General features: G+C 44.7%; 1 protein-coding gene across 2 annotated transcripts in view; it reads right to left on the bottom strand.

The window, feature by feature from the left end:
• USP4 (ubiquitin specific peptidase 4) overlaps positions 1 to 11,328 on the bottom strand; it is a 33,835-nt gene extending 22,507 nt beyond the window's left edge. For both annotated transcript variants that reach the window (XM_071550742.1, XM_071550743.1), the window contains exons 1-6: positions 11,162 to 11,328; positions 10,845 to 11,002; positions 10,514 to 10,644; positions 6,880 to 7,006; positions 5,474 to 5,619; positions 5,204 to 5,265 (exon numbers count right to left, since the gene is read on the bottom strand). In XM_071550742.1, the coding sequence (XP_071406843.1) occupies positions 5,204 to 5,265; positions 5,474 to 5,619; positions 6,880 to 7,006; positions 10,514 to 10,644; positions 10,845 to 11,002; positions 11,162 to 11,268 (731 nt within the window). In that variant the 5' untranslated portion in view covers positions 11,269 to 11,328. The remainder of the gene's footprint in view (positions 1 to 5,203; positions 5,266 to 5,473; positions 5,620 to 6,879; positions 7,007 to 10,513; positions 10,645 to 10,844; positions 11,003 to 11,161) is intronic.
• Positions 11,329 to 12,975: the final 1,647 nt, after the last annotated feature.

The raw sequence follows: 12,975 nt of genomic DNA, 5'->3' as shown, positions 1-12,975 counted from the left end.
GAACAAGCCCTAATGCCAAGACAAGGCAGCACAGCTGGACAGCCTTAACAGTTTGGAAATAAAACAGCAATAAATAGCAGCAAAATAAATGCAGAAAGAAACAAGAAGTTACAACAGGAGCTTCAGGATGAAAATATCAATCCCAAATATCATCAAAAGCTGAAGCATGTTAAAAAAATCCACCAGCCAGCACAAAAAAAGTACACTGGAAAGTACCCCAGAAAGAATGAGATCTACCAAAGCAAGTAAGAATCACCATTTCTGGGACACCACACACATTTCTGTCATTACATGTTGGAGATTGAACTTCTCAAGATTACTTGGACACAAAAATAAGATCAGTGAGAGAACAAAAGGGTTTAGACTGAACAATTATCAGACTCACACTGCACATGCACAAGTTTCAAGGGTCAAGAATAAAACGATTTAGAGAACAACACCACGTAAATCGACTCAGATCACATTTTAAAAGTTTGAAGGAGTGAATAATCTGGAAGCAAAGAAGGGCAATGTACAAAATGCCAGACTTGAAAACCTGACATCTCTGCTTGATGGGTTTGATCCCAGCGAGAGAACAGAAAAAGATGCTCAGAAAATGATATGAAGAAAATCTATTAGGGAGAAAAGGAAAGCAGGACAAGCTGTTAAGGGATTTCAGCATTTCACACAGAAGCAGAGACTGCATAATCAAGAGTCACACGGCAACAGAACAGTCACAAGCACTTCAACAGTATCCTACATACACAAAAGGGCTAAGAAATATGGGGGAAGATAAAAATGGATCAGAAAGCAAAGATAAGTGACAAGTCACAGAGTGGGGAAAGGTCTACCTACAAACCCAGCAAGGATCTCCAGTGAATTCCTGTTACAAAATCAGGAAGGTTCATGTAAGCAATAAAACAACAGAAGAGAGGCCAACAGCTTTGCAAGTGGGGAGGGGGGGAAAAAAACCAAATCAAATACACTTGGGAAGACAAAAAATTCTACGTATTCTCACATTTTACAAGTTACCCATCTACCTGTAACATCTGAAGGATCTACTAAGCACAGCTCCTTCCCCTTATCTCACAAGATCCTCACAAAGGTATCCAGGATTCCAGGTGAAGGGCACAGAGGTCAGCTGAGAAAAACATTTTTCTTTGCAGCCTTCCCATTTTAAGCCTGGGAAACTCGAGTTAATGACCCCACAGTGCTGCAGACTCTTGAGAGGACTGCCTCAGTTGCACACAGAGGTGACAACAGAGGTCCTGGATTCCAAGTATTTATCCCAAATGCTGCAAAAAGGGTTTCTGTGAAACATGAAGATTTTGACTGGTCAAAGGCATCTGCCCTCTCCACTGACATCTCTCACAGGATGTGACTTCTGCTCCCTTGGAAATGGAGGCCCCAAGACTTTGCTCTGCACTAAGAGACAACTGTTATTTCTTCTTTGAAGTTTGTGACTTAGAACCTTCCAAAACATTCTGGGCTACTCAGTAGGTTACACTGAAACCACCCTCGGTTTGCTTAGTTTGCTCTTTGTATGCACAACAGACACTGCATTGGCCTGGAAGGTGCGAAGCTCCTGGAGCTTCTCTTTGATCACCACAATGTTTCTGACAGGGATAAACACATTCGTGTGTGTTCCATCAACAAAATCTATACAGGAGTAAATTACAGTGAAGAAAGGCTTCATATATATGCATTAACTCAGAGTTTGAGAAAGTAACTCAGGTTTGAGGATGAGACTCTGTGGTACAACTGCTGAATCTGTCCAACTGCTTAGGCATAACTGAATCTCTCAAGTTAAATCTTGTCTGACATAAAATACACCTGAGAAAAAACTAGCACCACAGTTTCACAGTGGCCACAACAGCCAACCCAGCAGAGCACAGATAAACCCTCCCAATGATCAATAAATACCCCTTACTGACAGAAGAAATGTGCATTTCAGTTGCAGCAGAACTCTCTGGCCTGATCATCTGGACATTAGTTTTTGCTCATCTCCTGCTGCCTGTAGAGTTCCTTCTTCAATTTTCATTTCTCATATCCCATAGAAGCTTTTAAGTATTATAATCACCCTTTAAATTTCTCACCATTATAATACTTTAACTATGCATAAAAATTCTTTGCTACTTCTTCAACAATTCCCTTGGCTCCTTCCAAAACTTCTCACAGTCTACTTCCCAAATTTGGTGATGGCCTCACGGGACATAATCATTTCCACATGCAGTTCCATCAGTGTGCCAGTCACCAAAAAGTCTCCTGATGCACACTCAGCATTTCCTCACTGAACCCCTCAGTTATTCGTTAGTTTTTCCCTCCCATTCAGGAGAATGAACCAGGACTGGAACCACATTCCTACAGGGTCCAACATGTATTTGGGGCTCATGTTCTTCACACCCACGTACAACCTCACAACACTGAAGCACTGACACTGTCTGCAGGTAAATGCAGCTGCTTTATGTCTTGCTACAATCTGGACACTTGCAGCATGAAGAGGACAAGGTCAGATTAATCTAGTACAGAAACTGAAACATATGGTTGGTAAGTAGAAAAACTGCTAAGCTGAACAGCTTGAAAAAAATACTGTAAAAGGAAAAAGTGTTGCAATTCAGCTGAGGGTTCCTTCAGAGCACACAGCAGAATTAGTCCTCCTGCTTTAAACTACCAATAATAATAATAATATTGTGACAAAAGGTTTTGGTCAAACTGAGAAAAACAAGGAGTTCCATTTAATTGACAAAGCAGAGGCCACAACAGATTTTCATTTAGAAAGTTCTTACATGCAAATACCTCCTTGATGTGTGTTACATACTCAGTGTTCCTCTGCAAGCCTGGTATCTGCTGCAAACTCAGGCACTTCAAAGTCATGGAATAAAGATCTGCACACAAAATATTGAGCCCAGTTGCTAAAGGGGTGCTCTGAAATCACAGTGTCAGGACACAGCACCATCAGTGAACAGAAGCGCAGGAAGAGGAAACAGCAGGAAAATTCCAGCTCCAACCCAAGAACCAAATGGTATTTTAGTGCTGAGTATTGCAAAGGGAGGCCAACAGTTACCAGGCAGATGCTAAATGTAACTTCACTCCTGTTTTCAAATGCAATACCTGATTAAAAAGGTGCTACTTTTACAGATCTAACATAATTGCTTGCTTGCTTCTGTTAAGAAAATGATAGCCAGGATAAGAAGTGTGTGCTAGGGCTGAGGGGGAACTCTGCTAGCTCAGGATTTTATCTGGGGAGTTGTGTAAGTAACAATTTAAGAGTACCAAGTTCCACAGAGTCACTGATATAATCTCCCTTCAGAAACAAAGTGTGCCTCCAATTCTGAAATTACTGGAATAAGTATAATCCATTCTCTCCTCTGAAGCCACTTTGGTAGTGAAAGTGGTTTCAAACTACAATAAGAACAAAGTATTTTGTTGTTTGGGGACCAGCAAACTAATGAACAGGTGTGGGCAAGCATAGGCTGAATACACCACCCAAGGACTGCTGTGGAGTTTAAGAGCATTTTTCCTGTAAAATGATGGCTGGGGAAACACATGGAAGGCTGCCAAACATGTGGAAAATCTATTTCCCCTGGTAGGGGCCAGTGCCTCTGACAAGCAGCAAATGCTGTTGAAAAATCCTCAGGACACAGAACCCCCCACCCCACCACCACCCTGTTCTGTGAGCAGTGACTGACACGAGCTCCCAGCTCTCCAGAACCATTTTAGGCACACAGGCAGAGATGCAGGTGCTCACCATTTCTCCACCAACACCCTGTTTGGTTTGTGCCATCATAACTCTAAATCTGGAGAACACTCTCTCATAAGCTTTTAAGTATTAAAGTGAAGCAGCCCAAAGAAAAAACTCCAAATATTTAAGCTCCCCACAGTGTTGGTTGAGCAGGATTTTCTCCAGATGAGAAATAGAACACTGAAGCAAAACGTTTGTCTGAGACAGGATTAAGCACAAGTATCAAACCACAAATAATCCTGTATGCATGACTTAGTTACAATTCTTTCTGCCACCACTATCAGCATCAAGTCAAACAATTTCAAAAGTTTCATATTATAATAAGCAAATATTAATCTGCATACCAATAACCATTTTCACTTATGTATCACTAGAGGTTAAATCAAAGTCTTTATACATCAGACCTGCTGCTGAAACAGGACAATTCAGAGGCCTGGGAATGCTACAGGGCTCCTTTTTAGCTTTGCTTCATGTGGAAACGAGGTTATGATCTGGTCTCACACAGCTGCCTCTAATGCCTCAACCAGTACTTGAGCAGGCACATGATAGGAATGTTCAGTTGCTTTTCACTCCTACAGAAAGTTCACTGCAATCCCACAGGCATCCTCCTGATTCATTTACCCAGTATGGTTTCTCCAAATTTCTGTTTCAAAATAGGTTCCACTGACCTGTCTGATCCATTCTTGAAGTTTAACACTCGTGTATCTTGATGTCAAATGAGATCACTCAGCAGCAAGTTCTGTAAGTTAACTGTGTTGTACAGAAAAGCAATTTCTTTACCAATACCAAGTCTGATGGGAACTGAGTAAGCCCATCAGAGCAGGAAAATCACTGAATTCTGCCTTCCACAGCAGGACCTGATATGAGCAGTTCCTTCTCATTCCAAGCAACTTCCGCTCTACACACACAGTATTTCATCAAGACTCCCCTCTAACACCCATCTCTTCTCAGACATCAGAGAGAGGATCTGTGTCACATTTACAGGCTTTTATAACTGTCTCTGGGGGCAGGGGTGTTGGTCAGCTGTTTCTATACCCTTTTTAAGGGGCAACTACCAGAACTCTGAGCATTCACTACTGGCAGCTTTGAAAACAGACTCCCAAGATCCTTTCTGTTCTACAACAGTAAAAGACACATTGTTTGTTTCCCTGTGCAGTCTGCAGAGGTAGTTTTTTAAGCAGACCAGTTCAATGCAAATAGCACTTTTGTCTCCTAAGCACTACAGAAACTCTAAGCTATTTCATCCTCACACAACCTATTTGAAACAGGCTTTAAAACAGAGACATTTGCTAAGACATAAAACCAGCAGCAGAACCACTGAAGAATGTTTATATTCCAGAAATTCACTCCTTCAAAATAACCTAAACAAAGCAAGTCACAACAGCCAGTGACAACCAGGCTTGCACAGAGAACATGTGGTCACTAAAGCCCAGCAAACAAGCTGGACAACACAGCAGAAACCTTTAGAACATGTTTGCTTACTTTGCCAGGAAATGCTGCCCAGGCCATGTGCCATCTTCATTTTTCACTTCTATTAGAACCACCTGAAAGAGAGGTAATAAAGTAACTATAACAATAAAGTAATAAAGTAACTGCAAGTCTGTTACACATTTTGCAAAAGTATTAACAAATCACATTGTCAATGTTTGTTCAAAGTACATAAAAGCAAGAGGAAAAAATCACATATCAGCAAAAGCACTACAAATACTCAACAAAAAAAAAGAGAGAGAGAGAAAAAGTTATGCCCCTTACCTGACCCTGATAGAGCCCTGCATCTTGCACTGTGCTATCCAGCTTGCTGAGCTGCTCGTAGGTGTTACTCATATACCTGTTCCACAACCTGGTTTCCTTCTCAGATGGGATATTAAATAGTTTTCTCATTTCTTTCTCAATGGTAGCTGTTCAGGAGAAAAAAAACCCCAGAAGAATTACTAAAACACAAGTGGCTTTTGAAAAAAAAAAAAACAGAGGCAAACGAGATATTCTTATCATTGATCCTTCAAGATCTTTTGAGTAGAAAATGTATCATGGAAGTTATAATTGCTCATAAAGCTTGTCTAATAGTCTGAAAGAATGAAAACCTGTTTTCCGTCATGGATTTGCCTGTCAAGCCCTCAAACATCACTAAACTCGAAAAAAAAAAGCATCTTTATGGATATCCAGGACAGCTGACATTCAGCATTAGTGATGTATGGCCTGACAATAGTAACTAGAGACACCCCTGTCTTGAGCCTGTGTTTTCAAAGGGTGACTGTTTCACAGAACTTTTCCTTTGGGCAGAAAGTTTTCTATGTGTTCTGTGAAACAGTCACCCTTTGAAAACACAGGCTCAAGACAGAAATGTTTCCAGTTACTACTGTCAGGCCATACATTACTAAACTGGAAAAAAAGCATCTTTATGGATATCCAGGACACCTGACATTCAGCATTTTCATGTGTGAAAAGTACACTAAAAAGAGAGAGACAAGCCCAATTTCAGGACAAGAGAAGTGGAGGAAAAGCCAGTAAGATGTCTAAAATAAGCACACATCAGGAAGAAGGAATTGCAGAAGAATCAGAGAATCAACTGCTTGACATGAGTGATATGGATGTTTAAGGATATGAGTTCATAAGCCATGTGCTCCTCAAAGCTCTCAGCTACATCTCCCTGTGTTGCACACAGAATCACTGTGACTGGAAGAAACTCAGGAGGTTCCTAATCCAACCACTCAAAGTCAGGGATCAACACTGAATTCAAACCAGGCTGCCTGAGGCTTATCCAATTAGGTGTTCACCCCCTGCAAAGCAGTAGACCCTCACCCCTCAAGGCCCTGCTCACATGCCTTGCTGTCCTAATAGGGAAAATGTTTTCATTAGACTCAGTTGGAATCTGTCCTGTTTCAATTTACAGCTGTTGTCTGTTGTGACTCAGTGAACAGCCTGACTCAAAGTTCTCAGTAACCCCCTCCTAAGTGCTAAAGTCACCCCAAAGGTTTCTCTTCTCCAGGCTCAAGGCGGCTCCCTCAGCCCCTTCTCACACATAACATGCTTCAACCCAACTGCTGTGTTGGTGGCCACTGCACTTGCTGCAATTTAACAACATCCTTCTTGTTCTGAAGGGCACAAATTATCTGGAGGGAGCCTCAGAGCAGAACTTCACCTACCAGAGAACCACTTACCAACGGTGTCTGCTTTGCTGAAGTGGCAGCTGATGACATTGTCGGGGTCGCTGCTCTCGCACAGCTTCAGCTCCAGGAGATAAACTTCCACCTTGTAGTGCTTCACAAACAGCCCATACTCCACCACCTGCAATGGGAGCAAAGCAACACAGAGCTCAAATACAGCACAGTCCTCCAGGGTACACTGCTCTAAATGCTGAAAGCCTTTAGGAGTCTTGGGAGTCAAGCCATAAACTGAACACTGACTTGCTCCTCAGTCCAGATTCAGTCACCTCTGTCAGCTTGTTTTGGGTTTTTGTTTTGGTTTTAAACCACAGGAAACTCCAGTGCTTTCCTTCCTCAGTGCAAAGCTCCAAAGATCCACCATCACAGCTGCACTGACAGTGTCAGCTAATTACCCCCCAAAAATATTTGATTACACAGAGCATTGTAGAAAAAGAGTATCTTTTGCCTCTGGTCTTTGACTAAGGTTTACGAAAAGAAGGAAACATGCCAGGAACACTGAGACAAAACCTTTTCTATTAGAAGAGAGCAAGACAAAGCATTAATTAATCGGTACACAGAACCTGCTTCATTACTCCTTGCAAGAACAGAAAAATACCTCTGAAGTTGTCTTGATGGCATTGCTTTATTTCAGAGTAATTTTCAAATCAATTTTGCATTTGAGAGAACACTCCAATAGGTACATTTACCCATCCCAGAAGCTTCCAGCATATTTTAGGAAGGTTTTCTCTAAGACTGGACACCACTTTTTACCTACAGGTCATAAAGCACACCATGCCAGAAAGAAAAGCACACTCCACAGGCCAGTTACAAAATGAGTGCAATGTAACAGGAGGGGAAAGAAAAAAAACCACACCCCAGTCAACAATAATAAAACAAAGAAAAAGAAAATCCCACACCTCAATTATCTCCAGAGTTCTCGGCAGCTATAAAGCCTCTGAAACTGAGACCATACCTCATTGAACAAGCTTGTACAGTAAGAGTAACAGTGTTTGAGAGGGGTTTGGACAATGTCCTTAATTTGCTTCAACTTTCAGTCAGCCCTGAATTGGTCAGGCTGCTGGACTAGATGACTGTTTTAAGTCTTTCCAACAGAAATATTCCATTCTATTCATATGACACCAGAGCTGTCATGATCTACATCTGTAACATTTTACAGGAAAAAACCACCCAGCTTTGGAAAGAAACAAACAATTAAGACTAAGACTTACAGTGAGAATTACACTAAATTATGATTCCCCCTTCTGAGCTTTTAGAGGGTCATGTTAGATATGCAAAGTGCTTTAAAAGTAAATAATTAACAAACACATCTTCAGTATTTTTCTGTTACAACAGAAAGGAAAGCTCCCTGTTTCAACAGCTTCTCCACAGGCAGAGTAGACGTTTTTTGAAGAAAGCAAAGGAACCAAATCACAAGTTCTCTGTTTCTTTTTCAGAAGGAATTTCACTAAACATGACTTCCTGTTCTCCAGTTTTCTGTAGTTGGAAACAAATAAATAAAGAGCCATATTCAGAAATGGAAGAACTCTTTCCAAGAAGTTCCTCATCAGAACACCATGTCCATTATGATGAATGAATCGTTAGAAGACTCTCTAACAACCTGCAGATGACTTTTAAACTCTGTCCAGGCAGTTTGCTTGTTCTCTGCCAAAGCAAAACTCGGGTCATCCTGTTGGACAGCAACCTGAGCACAGCAATTCAACGACTGAGCAAGCACATTAACACTTCCCAGCAGGACTCTGTGGAAGTCTCCCCTTAAATACGGTTTGAGACTATCAAAAAAACCTGAATCACAGATAAATAATCTTATCCTCACGTACTTATTTTTGATAATCAAACAGAGATGGAAGAAATATCACCTTGTAAAATCATAAAGATGCCTGAAAATTACTTCCCAGATCCTACTTTTATGGATATTTCAATGTATGAATATTCAGTTGATCCAGCTTGAGGAAAAGGCTTCAAGCATTTACAGACCACAAGTTTAAGTGCTTTAGTTCCAGTGCTAACTGGAGAATACTGTAACCAGATCCTGCCCATGTGCTGCTCAGGTGTGGTGCTGCAGCTTGTGTGTCCCACTGACACACTCTGCATTTCTGTAACAGGCTGTTACATCCCACAAACCCACTATTCTGCTGTATTTCAGCATTTTTTAAATATAAAAATCCACTTCAGTTACCAGGTCAATATTTAACAGTCTCACAGCAAATCAAAACTTAAAGTCTTTACTCTCAGTTGGCCTAAGATAACTTGGCATGTTCTGTCTGTAAACCAGCACGAGCTCTGAACTCTCCCCCTTGGTAATTACAGTGTTACAAGTGGCATCTGATACCACAGGAAAAGGAGGCTCATAAAGTTAAGCCTGTCACACAAGAGTTTCCCCAGTAGCTCCCAAACCTCTTGTCAACCTCCACATTTTTCAGAAAACAGAATGTGCAATGACATGCCAGACTTTGTGAAAGCAATTACTTCATGAAGGAAAACATCTCCACTCAGAGAGGCACTGACCAGTAACAGTTTCAGTTCTCCCTCAGTGCAGACTTGCTATTCCTCAGGAAGTTAACCTGTTTCCCCAGAACCACACCTCCCTTCACATGCTGCCATTCTGTTCTACTCCCCTATTCTTGCCTACACAGGAGTTCTGTCACAGCTGAGTGAACCTGGGGCTGCCTGGAGGTCCTGGGTTCATTCAAGGCTTCTGAAGATGCCAGAATTTCTCTTTAAATACTATTTCTAGCCCACACTGAATGACAACATTCCAGTGCCACTGATCAGCATAAGTAGGACTGCAAGAGAGGGATCTTTGTTCCTTTCTAGTGCCACACTTTCCTGGCCCTTGCACACCTCAGAGCAATCCTTACTGTAACACAATGTTACCCAGACATTGAGCTATTAATTCTGTACTTTGTATCAATGCTATTCACTTGGTGTAGTGATCAGTCTTTATGAACCCCCACATTGGCACTGCTCAATTTAGTCACTGCAAAAACAGGAGACGAAAATGAAACAAAAAAAAAACTTTTTACCCATAAACAAGTGTCTGACAGATTTCAAAAAGAGTAACTTGCAAGTTCCACTTTCTGGAACAAGTTATATGCTCAGAACATATAAATTACTGCATCTGCCAAACAAAAGTAAGACTTACAGACAAAACCACAAATATGGCTCTTCTCAAGATTTTTGAATCACAGAATATTGGAAGAGAAAACAAGAATCATCATAACCTTCAGAAGAAGTCCCTAAGCCATCTGTACTAAAAGATAATTTGTTGAAATGCCTCACTTTCCTGGAAGAAGTATGGGCTTAATTAACAAGCTACATGTGTCAACAAAGCACAAACTATTCCACACAACATGAAAGCCCTGCACCGATGCAAACAATCATAATGTAGAAAAGTTAACCAGAACAAGGTTCATGGTTCTCACCCCAAATAACTCATCAACGGAGAATCCCTGAACCATTTTTACTGTTATACAAACAGGTCATTGATTCAGACAAGACAAAAAGACCTCTTGCTATTCTCTCCAAAGAGCTGCTGAATATCCTCTCTTAGCGGAGAGCCAAATAAGCCATCTGACAGAGGACAGAAACTGAAACCAAGATAAGGAGAACCTGATTCACCCGTACTTACTTTCCTCACAATAGGCTGCTGCCCGTCTATGCAGCCATACCACGCTACTAGTTTGTTCCAGGCTTCGGTGGGCACCAACACGTAATCCAGCTCATCAATGAGGTGTTCTTTTAAACTCTGAGTTTCCGGATCTAAGAGGGAGACAGAGGGCAGAGAGCCCGGCATCAAACAGCGCCTTTCCCTCCCCTGACCCACACGCGCAGTGACAGGACGCCCGGAGGCCGCAGGGCTGCCGGGGCCGCTGGCACAGCCCCGAACACTCGGCCCCGAGAGCGAAACCAGCACGGGGAAGTTCCCCGGCGAGCCCGACCCGCGGCCCCGCCGCACTCACCGCCGAACAGGCCCGAGTTGTCGATGGGCCCCGGGAACAGGCCCGCGTTATCCACGGGCCCCGGGAACAGGCTGGGATCGCCCTGGCCGAACATTTCCCAATTGTCGAAGCCCACATACTTCTTCCACTGCTTGAACCACCGGCTCTCCACCAGGTACCTGCAAGGGGGACGGCACCGCCCGGCGCGGCCCCTTCAGCGGCGGCGCGGCCCGACCCGCAGGCCAAGCCGCCCGCAGGGGAGGGGGACAGGGAGGAGGAACGGGGATGGGGACGGGGATGGAGGGAAGAGGGGAGAGAGGAGGCCCGTCCGCGCTCACCAGGACTCTCCGGGCCGTAGGGCCGTGGCCAGGAGCGGTCCCAGCTCCGCCCGCTGCGTCGCCGGGTCCGGCCGGGCCCGCTCCGCGTCGCTCGGGGCCGCCGCCATGTCCGTGCGCGAGCCCCGGCGCGGGCGGAGGTCGCGGCGCGCGGGGGCGCGCGCGCGCGCGCGGGCACGAGCTCGGCGGGGGAGGGCGGGGGCGGGGGCGGGACCCGCCCCGTGACGGACGCGGGAGGGGCCGCGCGCGCGGCCGCCATGTTGGGGCGGCACCGGCCGGGAGGGGACCGGAGCGCGCGGGAAGCGCGGCAGTCCCGGAGCGTCCGTGGCGGCACCGGGAGCGCCTGGAGACACCCCCGGGAGTCGCCCCCGGGAGTCACCCCCGCGGCCACGGCCCTCATCCCCGCGCAGGGCCCGTGGCCGAGGCCGCCTCCTGGGCAGCCTAAGGGCTTCAAGTAAAGACTGTTCTGCCCCCACTCTGCTCTCCCTTCCATCTCCACAGCAGCTCCCAGGCCTGCTGCTGGCCCACCATTGCTCCGGCCTCCCACATCCTGGGCTTCGCTGCCTCTCCAGGAATCTTCTCCGTGAACCCTGGCTCAATGTTTCACACAGGCTTTGAAGAGCAAACCCAGTTCTTGAGTATTTTATTTTTCCTCTCTCCCAGGGCAGTCTCTGCCGAAGCAGGTGGCAGAAGCATTTTGGTTGGACTGTGGTTTCAGTCTGAGGTTCTCCACTTTCTCGCGTCCTTCAGGGAGCAGGTCGCTGGTTAGGGAAGAGGACATCAAACTTTGTGGGTATAAACAGGAGAATGGGGCTGAGTAACCTGAGTAACTGCTGGGAGTGCTCAGAATGCCTGGAAGTGTCTCAGGAAAGAACTGCTCGAGACCTCCAGGTGTTTGTCCCCCAGGCAGCCGGTCCTGTCCTTGGGAAGTGGGGGAATTGGGAAGGGACCGGATGATGATTCAAACCTTAAAACGTGCCTTAAACTGATACACCAAAGAAATCCATTCACCTTATGGAAAAAATAGGGAGGCAGGTGTGATGTGCTGGGGCTGTGACTGCCAGTGGGCTCTGGCTGCTGCCAGCAAGCTGGGCAGTGCCACGGCCATTGGGGAACATGATAAGGGGCTCTTATCTTTCTGGGAGCAGGACAAGTCAGTTTACTTAACATTGACAAGACCATGTTTTCTTTCCCGTGAGTGTTGAGTGTTACTTATTCCAGTTTTTCTCAGAGGGCAGGGCCCTTTTGGGCTCTGACACACCCTGTTATGGCAAGGCTGGATGTGTTTTTAAAATGAGTCAGCTATTCTGAGGTAGTTCTTACACAGCTGACCTCACTCTGCTAATGAATTACCTGCTTCTCACAGAAAGTGTGGTAAACAATTAAATGTATTCATTCAGACCTTTCTGATTCAGAACAAGGAAATTATATTGTTACAGTTTCACTGTACACAGGGGTGACTGTGTCTTCCTCTCTCCTCAAGCACTTTCTTTTCAGCCATTTGACTTCCTGCCCTTGACTCCAGGTGATGACCTGATGGCTGCAGGAGTGGCCCTCTCAAGTGCCACATGGCTGGAGCCGTGTGTGTGTTTCCTACTTGCCTTAAGATGACTATGATCAAACACAGTGACAGAAAGCTGTCGTAAAAGTTACTGGGTGCAACAAAGGAAAGGGATTTTAAATAGCTAAAAGAATCTTGAAGTCTGAGTAAGAATGGTCTCAGACTTCAGCTGATGGCATTCCTGTTGAGTAGACACTTGTGAATACCACCTCTCATCAGCCAGGGTTTCAGGAGATGGGGCAGTGAATCTGGGAGA

Source organism: Pithys albifrons, chromosome 3 (genome assembly GCF_047495875.1).
Source record: "Pithys albifrons albifrons isolate INPA30051 chromosome 3, PitAlb_v1, whole genome shotgun sequence".
NCBI classification, from domain to species: domain Eukaryota; kingdom Metazoa; phylum Chordata; class Aves; order Passeriformes; family Thamnophilidae; genus Pithys; species Pithys albifrons.
Note: the sequence above shows the minus strand (reverse complement) of the source record. Positions and strands in the feature narration are given on the sequence as shown.